This window comes from Neolamprologus brichardi, chromosome 10 (assembly GCF_056152115.1).
Source record: "Neolamprologus brichardi isolate AB-2024 chromosome 10, ASM5615211v1, whole genome shotgun sequence".
NCBI lineage: Eukaryota > Metazoa > Chordata > Actinopteri > Cichliformes > Cichlidae > Neolamprologus > Neolamprologus brichardi.
Genome location: NC_142113.1, coordinates 505,001 through 523,799, shown reverse-complemented (window position 1 = coordinate 523,799; position 18,799 = coordinate 505,001). Strand labels below are relative to the sequence as shown.

Genomic DNA, 18,799 nt, shown 5'->3' with positions numbered 1-18,799 from the left:
GCTATTCAATCCCTCTGTAACCAGCAGGTCACAGGTGCTGCAGTAAAGGTCTGGCAGCATCTCAAGGAAGGACATGACATTTGCCCAATTACATTTGAGCCTCTGAAAAAGGAGAGCTGTAAAGAGATGGCAGTGGAAATGATAATTAAATAGTTACTTAACTGAAACTCTCTTAAATCACATCTTCATTGAAAACCCACTACTGTGATGTTCAGAGGTGAAATCCTAAAAATGTTATGAACCCGTCTGTGAAGATTCGCCTCGGTCTCTGGTATCATCAGTGCTTCCATGAACTGGCCAACATCTACATTCATCATGACTAACATCTCGTCCTGTACGGTTGCACCATTCTTAATGAAGCTTTGCATAAACAGCTTATATTTTATACAAATGACACAATCATACATATATGTCACATTAGATCATGATGATGGCGACCGCTCCGTGTGGGCCGTCTCCAGGTTGGGGTCAGGTCTCCTTGTGTTTGTGCCGTTTGTTTGTTGTGTTTTCCTGGCACTGCTGCATTACTAACACACTCAAACTAATAATAGAAACCAATAAATACATTAAAAACAAACTAGAGCCCGTCGATTTTACAGGTCTAGTCTATGGTTCCAGCAGTGAGAGGCTACAACACAGCAGCTATTACTACTGCTACTGCACAGGGACACGGAGCCATGCAGGTTTTCCCAGTGACGTTCCCGTTAATCCTCATTATTAATCCTCATCATACAAGAAGACATTTGAACTCAAGCAGTAACTCAAAACTTTGCAAAGATCTTTAAATACCAGCTTTATTCAAAGAGGTCAAAGACAACGTTTTGATAACAATCAGGTGTACATCAGTCGCTGACTGCAGCTGAACTACAGGACACGCAGCAGGTTCTCACTCCACAGAGCAAGAGCCAGGTTGAGTTTGTCCTCCTGTGAGGGCAGCTGAAGCTGGGCAACAACCAGCTGCTCCTCCAGCTGGAGCTGCCGCAGGGCCTGGAGGTAGGACAGGGGGAACTGCAAGCCCTGCAGACACAGACACATGGCAGGGTTGGGGTGGAGACCTTTTTCAACACATGTTCAACACACATCCATATAGTGCGGTTCATTGTCTCACTGTCCACGTCCAATCAGAAGGTAAACCCGGGTCCTTCTTCCAATACCTGATGATATAACACAGCTGCACATCTCACTGGTATTGACTCGTGGATATTTTCAGCCTCACAGTCTGGGCTCCTGTAAGGCACCCTGAGATAACTGCTGTGAATTGGTGCTGTATAAATAAAGCTGCCAGTAGGGATGGGTACCGGTGTCGGCACCGGTTCTGACATAAACAGTAGTAACCAGACCGAAAAGCAGCGCACATTTCGGTGCTTTTTTTCCTGAGCTGTGATACACTTTAGATTCTAGCCAATCATTTTACGTTTCCGAGGATAGTAGGCGGGCCCAGGTACGTACGTTCTTTTAGAGCAGAGCTACAGATTAAAAACGCCCAAGGTGAAGCGGTCAAAGTCTGGCTGTACTTCACAGCAAAAGATGCAAACTCAGCATCTGCAACAAGTGCTTTAAGCTGATACTGTGATGCTGTCAAAGGAGGTAACACCTCAAATCTGATGAAACACCTGGCGACGCATAGCGTTTTTTTAAAGCCGAGAAATGCGCCGTATTTGATAGCTTGCTGCGAGACCTCACACCGAGCACATCTACTGCGGGTGTGGTGCCTGTTATCGGCCCGGAGTTAGCAACATCCCCCAAAAACCCGAAGAGGAGAGTCCTGGCCCCTAGCCCTGCCAGTGTAGCAGAAATGATGAGGATGATGATGCAGCAGCAGCCGTTCTTCTCTGCGTGAGTAGCTTCATGTTGTTCGTGTGTAATTTACGTTGAGTAGGCTAACCACGTTATTACATTAATGCATGTAAGGTGAACTAGCAAACATCATCATAGCTACATGCGGCTGTCTTCTTGTTTGATGGCAGATACTCCCTTCACCCTGGACAAAAAGGCTAAAATGACCAAAGAAAAAGTGGAAAACAGTTAAACATGAGAGGTTTTTGGACAAAGTTTGTGTTTTTTCCATTGTTTAAGCTGCTTCCAGCCAAGAGTGATACCATATATGCCCCATAGCTGCAGAAAAGGCTAACATTGTTATCTTTTTACAAAGAAACAGCTGAACATGAGAGGTTTTTGGACAAAGTTTGTGTTCTCCATTCTTTAAGCACCAGTTTGAGCACCGTTTCAAAAGTACCGGTTTGGCACTGGTATCAGATAAAACCTAAACGATACCCATCCCTAGCTGCCAGTGCTAACCCTCAGCCTCCCAGTACTAACCCTCAGCCTCCCAGTGCTAACCCTCAGCCTCCCAGTGCTAACCCTCAGCCTCCCAGTGCTAACCCTCAGCCTCCCAGTACACACATCTATCGGGTCAAAATCTTACGTCAGCTTGTTCTCCAGTTATGGCATTAACAAGACGTTCAGAAAACGTGACCTCTGACCTTTATGTTGAGGTCACAGATTTGAACCAGCTCTTCAGCAGCTGTGGCGTCCGTGTGAACCTCCTACACTGAGTGACAGCGCCCACCAGCTTTTACAGTTGAGGATAAAAACCCTTAAAAACTCGTTTTAAACCAAACGTGGACAAATGTGCAGCTTCGGTTCGAGCGTCACACCAACAGTTTCGTGGCTGTTCGAGGTTTCGTCAAAGAGGAGAAACATCTGTGGCGGTGGATTTCTGCACCTCTGCAGCAGCACGCTGTTGAACATGTGTTATGAATATGAAAGGACCATCAGCGAGGTATGGCGTTACCGTGGAGATGCTGCGCTCTTCCTGGTCGTCACAGCTGTCGCCCATCATGTGACCTTCTCTCTGGTTCTTCAGAGAATGCAGGACGAACACTACCAGCTCTGTGGCGTCGTCCTGAAACACACACACTGTTAGAGCGCACACAGCAACAGTGCTGCACATTTCTGTAGCCTTAAGGACTCACTGCGCTCTGTGGGCGGGGCTCCACTGTTATCACCATGTGGTCTTTAAAGGTCAGAATCACTGTGTCCTCCAAGGCAGGACTCCTCCCAGCTGTGACACAACCACATGTTTACATGCACAAACGTACATCAGTGAAAAATGGACCTGAATGCAGCCATGACATACACGGTGAAGACAGCTGGCAGTAAGGAGGCAGCCGGCTCGCGATGAAGTCTCTCTTCATGTGAGTGAAGCTCAGCTCCTGCGCCCCAGTTTCCATCTCGTCAGCCAGAGACCTGAGGCTGGCGGCCAGCCGCTCGGCGTGCAGGCCTGCACTGCTGCTCTGCACACACACACGTGACTGTGAATGCATCTCATTCATATTTTACATAATTCAGAAAGCATTAGAGGTTGAGCTGTAATGATGGAGGCACAAATACAGACCTCGCTGTCTTCTGAAGCTATTTTATTTTATATTAACTTAGAATATAAACCTAAACACTATGAAAGCATTAGCATGAGGAGCCGTTTACCTCAACATTGCTTTCAGGGAAAATATCACAGAACAGCTTTAAGTAATTATGAGTCAATTAAAAACAGCACGTTGCAGATGTTACAGATGTTACACACACCACCTGTCACATGTTTGCACAGAGATTCTCATTTAATGCTTTCTCTTTATTTCTACTTCTTCAAACTGATACAAACTGAAGACATTAATATAATCAGCATGACGGGTGGGATTATGTAGCAAAGAGAAAACGTATAAATAACTCTACATATGTTTCAGATTGCTGACAGCAGCCGCCCTCTGCTTTGTTGACGAAACCCTCGGCCTTCTCTCAGTGAGCTTCATGATGTCGTCACCTGACATGGTTTCAGCTCACAGTGAGCCTGTCAGGGTTCGTCTGTGCAGTTTGTTGCCTTCTTAATGACGCTGGGACCATCTGTTGTGTCAGGTTGGTGCTCAGCTGACAGCCTGTTTGACACTGTTAGAAACAGTCGCTCATTACTTTAAGAACTGAAGGTCAGTCAGTCCATAAAACTGCTAAAGAGGTGAACGTATGGTCTCTACGTGCATGGTTCCCACTGAAGCATGGAGGAGGAGGAGGCGTGATGGGGTGTGTGTGTGTGTGTGTGTGCCAGATGATCTGGCCTCCACAGCCACCTGACCTAAACCCAGTGGAGATGGTTTGGGATGAGATGGAGCGCAGAGTGAAGGCAAAAGGACCAACAGGTGCTCAGCATCTCTGAACTCCTTCAAGACTGTTGGAAACCATTTCAGGAGATGAGCTCATGAAGCTCATGGAGAGAATGAAAGAGCGAGCAAAGCAGGAACCAAAGCAAAGGCTTTGACAGCACACTTTGTTTACTACATGATTCCACGTGTGTTCATTCATAGTTTTGCCTTCAGTGAGAATCTACGATGTAAACAGTCATGAAACTAAAGACAAACATTAAATCTAAGCTGTGTCCGAACTCCTGGCTGCTACTATAAAACCATCTCATATACGGTCATAGATTCGTCAGCGTGCAGCCACAGACAGAAAGAGCATCTGTCAGTATCAGTTTGGAATAATAACAAAGATGGTGTTCGTACTGTCGTGATTACCAGTAAGAGTCTTCTGGGCATCCCCTCTCTGAGGCTGACGTCCCTCCTGCTGCGGTCACTCAGTAAGCTGGGAAATACGTCCAACAGCAAGTCTCCCCACGAGCTGACAGCAGGGACAGTGAGACAGCGTGGGACTGATGAGCAACAGAACTGGTCTGGATCTCGTTCACACACCAGTTTAGTTTGAGCACGACAGAAACAATCATCAAACCCGTCTGTCATCAGTGTTTGGAGCTTTGAACAGGACCACTTCTTCTGTTTCTTATTGGCTGAAAACCTGATGATGTACCTGCTTTACTCTGCTGAGCAGACGTCGAGTACGAGTGTGTTCATGTCAGTGTTCTGGCCAACGTGTGCCGATCAGAGGGAAGCAGTTTTACTGCACACTTACTCCCTGACGTGCCGATAAAGGAAAAGGAAGTTCGATTTCAACAGAATCTTTTTTTTTATCAAAGTTGATACTTTGTAAAAACAAACAAACAAACAAACAAACAAACAAACCACTTTCAAAATTCTACATCGCCTTGTTGTCAAGTCACTGGATTCAAGTGTAACCTCTCAGGTCAACGCCATGGATTTGAACTCTTCTGAGTTAGTCGATGCTCCTACGGCAGCGTCTCGAACTGCAGGGCTCGAGGGCCGGAGTCCTGCAGGTTTTAGACGTGTTGATCCATCACAGCTGATTTAAACGACTCCTCAACATGTCCTGAAGTTCTCCAGAGGCTGGTAATGAACTAATCATGTGATTCAGGTGTGCTGACCCAGGGTGAGATCTAAAGCCTGCAGGACACCGGCCCTCGAAGCCTGCCGTTCGACACCCCTGACCTATGGTATCAATCTGAAACGACCTCGTTCTCCAGTTAGCACATTCACAAAATGTTTATCTGCTACTGTCAGCCTTTCAGGGCTCGGGGTAAAAGGGGAAGAAGCAGCTTACATTCTCTGGTAGGTGCTGAGAGTTAAGTGGATGGAGCAGTTCACTCCTGCTGGGGTTCTGGCTTGATGGATGGTTCCCCGAGGAAAGTACAGCAGATCTCCAGCCTGTAGAGAGAAGACTTGTTTACAACACTGATTAACACGGTCAGAGCTCTGTGTTACTGGTCTCAGCTAAAGGTTTTGTACATATAAACACAGAATAAGTTCAATTATGTCTCACATAATAAAACACGACTGTTCACACTTAGTTTAAGAATTAAAATCAAAAATCTTTGTTCTGTGTAAAAACTTCAAAAAGTATCTTTGTTTCATAACAACTGTATGACCTCACAGTGACATCATAGTGACATCAGCCACAAGTCCTCACAGTGAGGCGATACTGTGACCCATCCTTGTAAATGTCAAATTGTTAAATGTTGTCATTGTGTTACTTAAATTTGTAAGTCTTAGTTCAAGCAGCAGGATCAAAGACATTCCTTTGTCTCTGACCACCCCCCCCAGCCTGTTGGTGGGGGGGTACTCTTTGTTCACATGTATGCCTGTGTAAGATGTCATATTTTAGTGAGACTGCATATTCATGTAACCACAATAAAGAGCGGTGCTACGGGGAAACAGAGCGAGTGGGGTTCGAGTGGAAGGAACGGCGCTCGTCACAGAACGGCGCTCGTCACCGTTCTCTCCCTCGTGCACGAGCAACACAAAGAGCTCTGCTGACTTGCGTCTTGCTTTTGCTGTTGTAGCAGAATTATCTCGGCCTTCCAGCAGCAGGTCTGTGCTACACAGACCCATCAGGAAAATTCACATGAAATTCCCAATTCAAACCCTTTGTTCTCATGTGGCAGCATCACTAAGGGAGGATTCAGGGTCACCTGGTCCAGCCCTAACTATATGCTTTAGCAAAAAGGAAAGTTTGAAGCCTAATCTTGAAAGTAGAGATAGTGTCTGTCTCCTGAATCCAAACTGGAAGCTGGTTCCACAGAAGAGGGGCCTGAAAACTGAAGGCTCTGCCTCCCATTCTACTTTTAAATACTCTAGGAACAACAAGTAGGCCTGCAGAGCGAAGTGCTCTAATAGGGTGATATGGTACTACTTGAAGCAACACCACGCTATGAGGTCTGTAAGACAAGACTGGGTCTGATTATTTGAGACCATGTGCGAGACAAAGGATTTCAACCTTGATTTAACAAAGACAACAGAGTCAAGCACGTCTGATTTGAGCTCCTTTTCTTTTCCCACACAGTCGCCTCTGTGGGAGGAACCATTCCTACTGCTCTTCCAGGGACTTCTGCCCATTCCTACTGAACATTCCCAAAGATGATCATACGTTTGAATAAAAATTAACATTAAACCTTGAACAGAAGAAGACGTTTTGCAGAATCAGATGCTGTAGCTGATATAAGTGCTGTACCTTCAGTATGATATCATGAGTTGGGATGCCGATACTGTCCTCTGACTGCACGCTGTATTCAGCTGCCAGTGGAACAGCAGGATTGTAAAGACGCCAATGTTTCTGTCCCTCCAGCTGCAGGATGAACACCTGTGCACAGAGCATGGAGATTAGCAACATGTGTGCTGGGCATCACTCACATCATCCACAGTTACTGTTGTACCTCGACGTCATCATAATGAGGTGGAAGGCCCTGCGACTCCTCTGGGGTGATGTAGATGTTCGAGCCCACCAGAGCCCCGAAGAAGCACTCCAGCTTCTCCTGAATCCTCCACAGCTCATCCTGACAACACACAGAAACCTGCTGAGAGCGGCCTCCACGTCCACAGTGTTAGTTCCACAGGTACGTCATCTGGCCCATGTTCACAGTGGGTGTTAAATTAAACAGGCTGATTGAAGTGAAGACTTTAATCTGAACAAAAGCTGTGTCGCATACATGTGACAGCGCCGAGGCGTCGTTAAATCTTATAAGCACAGGCTCATCGAGGAACATGACAACAAGCCTTTGCTGAAGCTCGACTGCTACGCCGAGCGCGTCGTGCTGCACTGCAGGGGGACGAGGCGGCTGACCGAGGAGGTGGATGCTTCGGCGACACATGTTCGACTACGTGAAGGGAAAGTGGCTGCAAGAAGCCAACGTGACACTGGTTTGAACTTCAGAGATGAAGGAAAGCTGCAGATGGCAGCAATGGAACTTTAATACAAGCAAACGCTGAAGATGGGAAAGAAAACAGATGAATGTGGAGGTCATTTTGCTGAGGAACAGGCGTGCCTCGGGACGATCGTGTAGAGAACACAGTGGAAACCACCAGTGAGATGTGTGCAAACAGAATCAGAGCCAAACTACACGTTTGTAATGAGAGATCAAACACAGAGACATTTACCGTTGGTGAAGCAGATCTGTGATGCCAGCTGAGCCAACACTCAGCAAGGAAACTGCAATTCAACCAGATGTGCTGGGAGTGGGTGCAAACATGTCCAGTAGAGGTGGGAATCACCATACATCCCACGATACGATATTATTGCAATTTTTAAAAATATTTTGCGATATTCAGATTCTGTACATAAAGGTAAACTTTATCAATATTCATTTTCTCTAATATCAAAGTCTCACACTCAGTCTTTCTCTCATTTCAGTTTGATTGTTGACAAACTGAACGGTTTGTATTACAGTCTAGTCCAACTTAACTGAATCAACCATCTGGTACAATTATAGCTATTCTGAACTATGCAGTTTATGAAAACTATGCAGCCCCTTCAGCAACTGAAGAATTTGAAAGTAAATTAAAACAAAATATAATTTTACATTAAATAAAAAAGTTTTAAACTTAATTAAAATAAAACATGTCTTAAATTAAAATAAGTAAACTGTCATGTTTATTGCTGCCAAAAACAAGGTAAACACATTTGGACAGTGAAGGAATGTCAGGATTCTTGCTCAGAAAAAGGATCAACATGCTCTGAAGTCAGAGCACAAAAACCTTTTTGTAACAAAATATCGATTTCTGCTGTCCCTGTATCCATACATTATTAGCAAACAAAATATCACCATGCTACACAGTATCCATTTTTTCCCCACCCCTAATGTCCAGGGTGACATTAAAGCAGAAATAAAGACACAATATCCACACACAGCAGCACACAGTTCCTATCTGTGACACCCAAGTGGGCACAAGTAAACGGTGACGTGAAAAGGACATCGCACAGTCCGAGGGGTTAGACTGGAAAAAGGAACTCCGGAAGGACGTCACAATCCACAACTGGGACGAGCCCAGCAGAGCTACTCTTCACAGGACAGTAAGAGACACAGATGAGGAAGATGAGGAGGGAAGATCAATGAGACACCACTACATTCAACAACACATCAGATCAGGTGGTCGGGATGATGGAGAAACACAGATATCACACAAACACGACCGAGCACAGCAGCAAACAGAGCCTGACTGAGCCCCCACCCGTGAGCCCCCACCAGGCTGCAGTGTTACTGGTTTAGTCTAACAGGAGGTGGATGTTGGAAAGAAGAAACAAAGGTGCTCGGCAAGAAATGAAGTTGTTTGGTGAAAAGGAAATGAGCTGGTCTGAGATAAATGTGTACATGGAGCGTCCAGATGCTCGGGCATGGAAACGTCTTCAGCTTCATGTACTGTGATGTGTGCGGTCCAGAGGCGAGGGCGCCAACACAGCTGTGCAGACAACAGCACAGCTGCTCATCATGTATCGGCAGTGCACCCAACACACTGCAGCCACAAACAGGAAGCAGGTGGATGAACCATGAATGCAAACTGGTCCAAAAGCAGCAGAGCCACGAGACTCACCTTGAACCTCTGCGGCTGGTGGTACTGGACGGTGGCTTTGCTCTGACTCATGATCTTACTGAGAACGCCGTGCTTCACTCGGCCTTCCTTGTTCAGAAGCTTCTTCTTGCCGTTGACGCAGCGAACGACGTTGATGTCCCTGTAGTACTCGAGACCCTGAGAACACAGGCTCTGCAGGTCACGCAGCTGAAACAGAGACTGGTAGTACGAGGCGGTGCCAGGATCAGACCTCTGCAGATGAAGAGGCTTCTTCTCCCAGTACTCTGAGAAGAACCGATCCGTCGCCATCGGCTGGATGAGGCTCTCGAACAGTGTGTCTGGGCTCTGGAAGCAGAGGGGTGAAGTGTCGCTCTGCTCCTCTTTGCTTCGTTTAACAGCGGGCTGCTCGTGGTCAGCCGTCCGTCTCTTCACACTCGGAGTTTTGCTTTTCTTTGGCATCTTTTTCAGTCTGCAAGTCCAGAGAAAATCATTAGAGTTAAAGCAACACATCGAAGGTTATTGAATTCATTATCTGATCATTCCTATATCACAGCGCTGTTGAGCTGTGTCTTACTTAAACTGGCCAAAGTCTGCTGGAGCAAACTGGGAACACTTGATCATGCCACTGTGCCAGTCTGTGGATCAGCTGTGTGGAGCAGACAAAACTCACGCCTGTTTCACCGCTCACACAGCGACACCTCTGGTCAGAAGGAGTAATAGCACCCACAGAAGCTCGTAACATTCAGATTCAGTCCACACAAGCTCGTACACACCGCACAGCCCACACCGCACAGCCCACACCGCAAGCATCGCTGCGAACAGAGTTTTCTACCCGGACGGTGTTTGGGACGGTCCCGGATCAGGATGGGCTGACGGAGCCTCGGTGAAGCTGTTCGGTCATAAAGCGGCGCTCGGATCACGAAGACGCCGTGACAGCTCCACCACAGCCATAGCGACGGCTTTATGTTCCACATCACCACATCCAACAACCCCACGCACTCACTCACCTCCCAACACGCCTCCACTCGAGCTCGATGACGACCCCGGTCAGCCCCACGTGTGACTTCACAAGTGTTTTACAAATTATGTCCGACTGGAAACTCACACCAGCGGCAGAACACGGGACGTGTAGTGAGACACGAGACGTTTTCCACGTGTCAGATGGTCCGAGAGGAAAACAGGACGTTACTCACTGTCAGGTAGTGATGTGTCCTGTGTGTCGAAGCGTCGAATCGTGTGTCGGGTAATCTCGGGGGCGTTTCTGTGAAGCGCGTATCGAGGCTTGCAGTGACGTTCGAGGCCTCGCGGGCAGTCCGTACCACGTGACTGATTCAGGGACTGGTTCACCGGTTCGCGCCAGATTCGAAATAAAATGGGCAGAAAAACACAGCTGATTTCCATCACACTGTGTTGTGGAATTGGATTACGTACGTGTTACATAGTTACTTGAGCATTTCTTCTTCGATGGAACCAGGAAGGAAGAGATTTTTTATTTCATTTTATCTCTCCTAATAAAGTATGCACACAGTAATAAATATCACAAATGATAAGCACCATAATATAAATAAACAACACTACAGATCCTATAATCTGATTTCTGTCTTTTAGTTTATTAAAAAGTGAAGCGCCAAATACTAGTTTGTGTCATTATCCAGATGTACATAAGCATGATTACACAGGTACTAGCGGGTTTTGATTATCGATTAAAATCGATTCTAGCTTGGATAACGTGATATCGATTCATTAAAATCCTGAATCGATTTTTAATATAAATATTACTACATTTCAACCACCACCAAACAGCTAAAACAGTAAATGAGAGCAGGTACACCAATTCTGCACAAAGACGTAAACACTAAGCGCTGACTCATCACAATCAGTGAGATGTCGCCTTTCTCACCAGACAGCGTGGACACGATCGGGGATGAAAGCCGACAGCTCACTGATTCTAATCTAAGGCATCTGCTGTGATGCTTACACATTAGATAAAGTCTCGAAAGTGTCAGCTTTCTTTTTATAGTTATAAAAATATGCAAATGTACTGATCTATGATCTGAATTATACTATTGACTGACTGTCTGAGGCTAACAGTTACACAATCATACCAAAACTCTGTCCTGATAGTTTCCACTTTCTCTTTTGTATCACACATACTGAGACAATATTCGGGATAAATAACCAAGAAAACAATTTATTCAGTTTAGAGGTTTACACATCATTATAATCACAGAGCCCGCTTCACTTGAATTGTCCACTTGATGGCGCAGTAGAGCACACGCACAGCAAACACGCAGACGTGTTGGGCTGCTGTGTTCCAGATCAGCTGGCGTTGGTGAACAGATGTGTGGCAGTCTTGCGTTTCAGGAGCTGCTACCGACAAACCAGCAAAAACACGCCAAATGTGTCATCTGTGACACTTGTGAGGTTATCTCGAACACACTCTGTCAGTCTTGATGCTGTTGAACAACAAAATGTTTACAAATGTTTCGAGTTTACCTGGTGATATCCTCATGCGCGACGCGATCGCGGAAACAGCAAACAGTTAACAACACGCCGATGTTGTTCACAGGACAGACAGAGTAAACGATCCGGAGACTCTTGTCGTCGTTATCGTTTTATTTCTCCGGTTTCAGCGTTTTTGCTTCACAACTACAGCGAGCAGTTTACTTTGTGCACTAACATGGACTCGAGTCAACCAGCGCCACCTCTGGCCAAGTGCCACAGCAGCCAGATCAGCCTGTGACACACATCTGCAGCACGTTTGGATTCGTTTCATGCACATTTGTACTTTCAATTGTGTCTGTTTGGGGGAAAAAACTAAAGTTCCAGACTTGGACTCAGTAATGAAAAGGTTCACTGTTATTGTTGACCACTTCATGCAAGCGTTTCCATGAGGCGAGTGGGAACATTTCTCCAAGTGGTGAAGACGGACACACGAAGGGCGTCTGCTGTCTGGAACTGTTGTCCATTCTCAGTGGATTTAGATCAGGGGAAGACGCAGGATGGTCCAAAAGAGTGATGTTGTTCTCCTGGAAGAAGCCCTTTGTCCTGTGGGCATTGTGTACTGTAGCGTTGTCCTGTTGAGAAACCCAGTCGTTACCACACAGACGAGGGCCCTCAGTCATCAGGGATGCTCTCTGCAACATCTGGACATCACCAGCAGCCTTCTGTCACCCCTGCACCTCCTGAAGCTTCGTTGTTCCACTGAAGGAAAAAGCACCCCACACCATTGTGGCGCCCCCTCGTCTGTGGGGCGAAAACATCTCAGGTGGGATCTGCTTGTCATGGCAGTAATGTTGGAAACCATCAGGACCATCAAGGTTACCGTTTTTTACAGGAGAAATCTCTCATCAGAGATTTTGTTTTTGAAGAACTTTAGTCTCAGATGCTGTTTGATGGTTATGGGGGTGCAGTCGGCACCAGCAACGGCCTTCATTTGGGTTTTTTAGGTCTTCCACTTCACGTTTTGTTCCATAACCCCCAGGATTATTTAAGATTATTTAAGAAATTGGAAATCATTTCACAATTAATTGTGTCAGCTCTATTAAATGTAAGATTGTATATTTGCTGTTGAAACGGGCAGTTTGCTTTATTGTGCTTTGTATTTGCTTTCAGACTGCAAGGAAAGAAGGCTAATCTACACCGAGCATCTGAGGAACAACATGCAAGTCCTCCAAACCCTGTTCCAGTCCCTCAGACACCGTCAGAGACTGTTTGAAAGCCCTCCACTATCAATGTGGATAAAAAGAAACTTTGCCAACCCCTGCAAGTATCAGTGACTGTTTGTTATGTACTTATTTGTTTTTGGTTGTATTAAGTTTGATATTAAATAGATCAGTGCCTTTTTAGTCATTAATTTGATTATTTAATATTAACTGTTTAATTTAATAATTGTCTCTACTGGTTTTTATTAATGTTTCTAGCAAATTATGACAAAAAGTCAAAGAATGTAAGTTTTATGCCAGTTAGCCCAGTTATGTTTATTACCTCATTTGTTGGGCTTTAATCTTTTAGACAACATTCTGGCTGCAACAGCTGCCAATAATTTACTGTAAATATGAACTTTTGAATAAAAAGACATGTTTTGTATTATACAGCTGTTCTGTGCTTTGTCAACAGGAGACGGTAACAAGCTCATTAAAATGTATTTTAACTGGTTTACTTTATATTAGTTTTTTATTTCAATGTAATTATTGTACAAAAACCAAAGTTCACTGTGAATTTTACATTTATCAACAAGTTATACCGTTATGTATTCTGCATTATCACTGTATTTTCCAGGGTGAAATACTGGCAACCACAGCTGCCAGTATTTTACCGTAATATTCAACTTTTTAGTATGATACCGTATTATTTTATACAGTTTCACTATATTTAAGTAAGACTGTAATCAGGTTAACAGAATGTCTGTTGTTTTCACATAAATTACCCATAAACAATTTAACAATTTATGTTTAAATTCAGTCATTTACTGTAAAAAAAAAATATATATATATATTATTATTTACTGTGAAATTTAATCCTCTCAGGCTCAAATTAGACTTTTTGTTGCTAATGCACAACCAAGTCCTGCAGTGGTACTTCTGAGTAAACAAACTCATAAAATATGTGTGTGGGGTGATCAGGTTGTTAGTTTTTAACTGTTGCAAATCGGCAGCGCCTGCCTGGAGACGGTTACAGTTACCAAAATAGGATACTGTTTTGTGTTCTACATTTAGTTTATTGTTCACGGTGAATTACTGGCAACCACAGCTGCCAGTAATTCACCGTAAATCCTACAATATGTTTTTACAGTGACGAGCATGTTTCCCTGGTTTTACTACCACACTGGGGCACATGTTCACCCTCACATGGAAGAAGTAATCTGATTGGCATGTAGCATGTAGCATGTGGTTTGAAGCAGGATTTCGTAGAGCCCCATGTGTAGCATTGGAACCCAGTCAGGATGTGTTTTAACCATTTCATCGGCTGGTTTGCTGCAATAATGAAAAACAATTAGCAACTCTATAGAACATATGTCTACAAAATCACTCAGTAGGATGTTTGTTCTAATTTGCTATGACCTCAGAGCGCATTGAAAATAACACTAATAGGCTATAAAGAGTGATATGAACTTATTTAGATCTGAGCTGAATGAAAACGTCTGGAGCACCAACAGATATCTGGGGAGGGTCGAGAACCGGATATCAGCTCGTCTCACAGCTGCGATACATGAGCTGCCTCGTGATGCTTCCAGGTGGGGAAAAATAAAAAGCGAGCCCATTTTCCAGCTTATCCTCTTCCCAATCGTGCGATCTAACAACTGACAACACAGCGGCTTTCGCTCCTTTAGCCACGCCCCTCCCGTGACATCACGCGCCAAAGCCCTATACTTTTAACGATTGTTTTTTTTCAGTATGTTAAAAATGTTTCCTCCTCTCATTAGCTCTGTATACGTGTCAGAATGAGAATAGTTTATGAGGCCACAGTTACTCCACGTTAGTAAGAACACGAACTCACTGAACTAAATGAAATAAAAACGTGAGGGTTGGTGGTTTGATTCCTGTCTGCTGCAGTCTGCATGACAAATATTCCTGGGAGAAAAAGCTGCTCTCCGGTGCATCCATCAGAGTACAGACAGAGAGAAAGCATGTGTATGAACAGGATAATGAGCCCAGTAGTTTAAAGCTGTTTGAGTCCGGTAGACCAGCGGTCTCCAACCTTTTTTGCGCCACAGACCGGTTTATGCCCGACAATATTTTCACGGACCGGCCTTTAAGGTGTCGCGGATAAATACAACAAAATAAAACTAGTACCGGTACCGAAAAAAAAGAAGATTTATTCATAACACACGTGAAAAGACCCAGGAAAACAGAGTAAACTATAAAAACGATAACAAAATAACGCTGAAAACTGATAAAAACCCTGAAAACTACACATTTCACACCTGAGCCTCAACTCTCGCGGCCCGGTACCAAACGACTCACGGACCGGTACCGGTCCGAGGCCCGGGGGTTGGGGACCGCTGAGGTAGAGTAGAAAACCTTCCATTTATCATTTAATATGAGACATTTCACAGTTACAAAGTAGCTCACAGGAATCCCAGTTACACAAATTGAACATCTGTAGTTGACACTGAGGTGTCTCATTTGACTTTGTAACTTTGTCTGTAGTGGATGTGATATTATGGCCGTGGAGCCACTGCAGTGTGTCCGTGTGCTTTAAATACACAAATATATTTTCCTTAAAGAAACTCAGTTCAGATCCCTCGCATCATCAGGAAGAAGAGACTGCTGACAGTCACAGAGCAGCTGAACAATGAAGGTAGTAAACAGTTGGAAACAGGCTCAACTCGCTGATGGTGTAACGGGTTTTCCTTGCAATGTGAATCTTTGATTACCCATCATGTCTTTTCTTCTTTGTCTTTGAGCGCTCTCGTTCTGACACTTTCCACCTGTGCTATGCTGATGGTATACACACCTATGTGACACACAAACACATTGGAGGATGTAATGTGTTTGTTTTCTAAATCAATCACCCAGTGAAGTACGCCCTCCTCCCCACACGACTTGTGCAAACTCTTCCCCTCCAGTAGATGGCAGCCTGACATCAGCAAGACTCATATTTTAAATGACTTTATTTTTAAGATCAGCTCAAATCACCTCGTAGAAAAAGCTGAGCCTGTCTGTGAACTGTGTGTCATTTCATTTAAAACAACATGACTGTGTGTAAACTTTATGCATGGCTTCAGTGTTAACGCGATGGTTTTAACGGCTTCATTTATGATCAGTTTGGCACTTTGATTCACAGCTCCAGAGCTCTTTCTGTATAACACTGGATCCTTTCTCTAAATCTTGTCGTGTTGTATTTTTTGTGTTTTTAATGATTATTTGGGCCTTTTTCTGACTTCATTGGATGGGTGAAGACTGACAGGAACATGGAGGAAAGAAACGTGTGACAAAGGGCCGCAGGTTGAACCCAGACCCGCCTGCTGCTCATCCCACTGCAGATTTTAATAAAACCACAGCATGTAGTGTAGGATGTCTTAACTTTCTAAACTTTTGAAATGAAATCAAAACAGCTCTGGACTCTGTTATTGCTGTCCCGTCTGACCTCCACTGGAGATGTTTGACATTAAAATACAAAACTGATCTTCTGTTCAGACCATCGTGATCCTCTCGTCTCCTCCTTTATCAGTTTATATACAATCAGCTGTCAGGGACCTGCTGTGATATTTGACTCTTGACAAACATATAAACAGCAGCATTCGATCAATACCAGACACAGAGGAGACCAGACTTTTGCAGTAGCTGAGCTGAAACTGTGGAGATCTTTTTAAAACTCATTTAAAAACCCATTTTATTTCCAGGCTGTTAAACCTGTCTAAATAATGTCTTTCTTTTGATATTGTCCAAATTGTCCAACACTTTGGTCGGCGCTTGTTGGTTTGTAATGTGCTTTATAAGTAAAATTGACTTGACTTGAGTTGAATATTGAGTTTTAGTGACATTCAGACTATTAGTCGTCCTCTCGATTCGATTATTGTATTTCAACTTTTACATATCAGAAATTAACTTCAGGCTTTTTACATGAACCAAGAAAACCAAGCCGAGTCTTAATGGCTCTGCACTGGCTGCCCTTTAGTTTGAGAACTAATATTGAGATTTTACTGTTCGAATCTTTACTGACATGAGCTGTTGTTCCTGAACCAACCAATGTGCAGCCTCAGGTCCTCGGGCAGAAACGTGCTTTTCATACGTCGAGCTTAAAGACAGAAGCCACTGAGCGTTTGCTGTTAAAGGCTCATTTATACACTCAAAAAAAATGAAATTGGGTGGTTGTTACATGCACAAGATCCAAACTTGTAATTTGAACTAAATAATTCCATGTTTCTATGGTGAACGTAATTAAATCATGTAGCATCTGCATGAAATTCAGCAGCTTAATTTGTTCTTGTTGAGATGACATCACACAATCTAGTAAGAGTGGTTAGTTGCCTGGATCCAGCCTCTCTTACTGGAACATGGAACTATTTAGTTCAAATTACAAGTTTGGATCTTGTGCATGTAACAACCACCCAATTTCATTTTTTGAGTCGACTCACGAAATTCACAAGATCACATTAGCTGTCAAACCACAGGAAAATCACTGGGATTACAAGAGGCAGACAACCACACCACGTGTATGCTGCTACTATTTGTTATGGTTTAACTTGTCAAGGACAACAACATAAAGCATCATCAAGCATAGCTTTCCTACTTTTGTTAAGTCTGTATTGACAGATTAATGCCATGGTGGTTCGTGCTGTTGCCTCAGAGCAAGAAGATCCTGGGTTCAAATCCACAATGTGGCGAAGTTTGCAGTGGGTTCTCTCTGCGTACCTCTCTCTGCGTTCCTCCACAGTTAAAAGTCATGCAGTTGTAAGGGTAACTGGTTATTCTAAATTACGCAAAGGTGTTGAAGTGCAAAGATTGTTTGTCTCTGTATGATAGGCTGGCGACCTGTCCAGGATGTACCCTGCCCCTGTTACTCTATCACTTCCACAGCCCAGATAAAGATAAGAAGATGGGTGGATTGGAAGTTGCTGTAAATCCATTGATTTTTTTTGTTGAACATTACTTAATATGAATACAACATGTACTACAGACATAAGTTACATTTCATTCATTCAACAAGATTATCATTGGTGTAACGAACAAATATTTTACTAGTTCATGTAACAAGACTGACTTTTGATGTGCCAAAGTGTTTAAACAATATAAGATGAATTTAAATAAATCTAATTAGACTAATTTGGTACAAACATGTTGATTGAACAAAAGTCAAATTAATTGAATGTTAATGTTAATATTATGTTAAACCTACACACATATATCGTGTTGACACAACACAACCAAGATGGATTAATATAACATGATTTGTTTAGATGGAATATAAGTGGCAAGATAAAATTACGTTCATCCAATGAATTATTTTTTTGAGTGTATCATAAGGTTATATTTAGAAATACATTTTAGTGTAGATTTGATATTTTTGAACATTCTTAGTTTATCTCCATCTTAATCTTTTAATATTGATACGGGATTTGAGGAGCACTATACATTATTATAGTACCTCGCTAACATGAAAGGCAACAGTGTGATTTTACTCCTGTGGAAGGATACTTCGTTTAGTTTACTGAAGCTCAGTGACCCAGAAGTAAATTCGTTAAATGTGAGTCGTCCGGTCTCTTCCTGTGTGGCCCTTCGTAGTCACAATGAGCCGTCTGCTCAATGTTGGAATAAATGTTCAGTCGTCTTCGGATCTTTGCATCAGCAGGAACGCTCTCGGTCTGTGATCGTCTGGAGTCAGATTTCAGATCAACCTCGAAACCTGAAACTGTGAAGCCTGCGATACCTGACCGACGCTTTGGGCCCTGAATAAACTTTTACAGTGTTCTGCACCTCGGTGATCATCAATAGGACACATACCAAAAATAATCAATAAAACCAAGCAAATGAATTTCCCTTTTGCAAACTAAATGAATGTCCATGTGTCTGTTATTATTTATCATCCTTCTTGTGAGATATGGGACAGTA

General features: G+C 43.7%; 1 protein-coding gene across 3 annotated transcripts; it reads right to left on the bottom strand.

Annotated features, from left to right (window-relative positions):
• Window positions 1-786: 786 nt before the first annotated feature.
• Window positions 787-10,550, bottom strand: riox2 (ribosomal oxygenase 2). 3 transcript variants are annotated; one of them, XM_087846982.1, is made up of 10 exons: window positions 10,436-10,550; window positions 9,264-9,711; window positions 7,112-7,231; window positions 6,910-7,038; window positions 5,503-5,606; window positions 4,566-4,668; window positions 3,140-3,296; window positions 2,976-3,064; window positions 2,795-2,905; window positions 787-1,017 (listed from the first exon to the last, which is right to left on the bottom strand). In XM_087846982.1, the coding sequence occupies exons 2-10, from the start codon at window positions 9,699-9,701 to the stop codon at window positions 865-867; spliced, it is 1,404 nt and encodes a 467-aa protein (XP_087703108.1). In that variant the 5' UTR covers window positions 9,702-9,711; window positions 10,436-10,550; the 3' UTR covers window positions 787-864. The 3 variants fall into 3 exon arrangements, with proteins under 3 accessions (XP_087703108.1, XP_087703107.1, XP_087703106.1); XM_087846981.1 differs by having other exon boundaries at window positions 10,250-10,512; XM_087846980.1 differs by lacking the exon at window positions 10,436-10,550 and having other exon boundaries at window positions 9,264-10,221.
• Window positions 10,551-18,799: the final 8,249 nt, after the last annotated feature.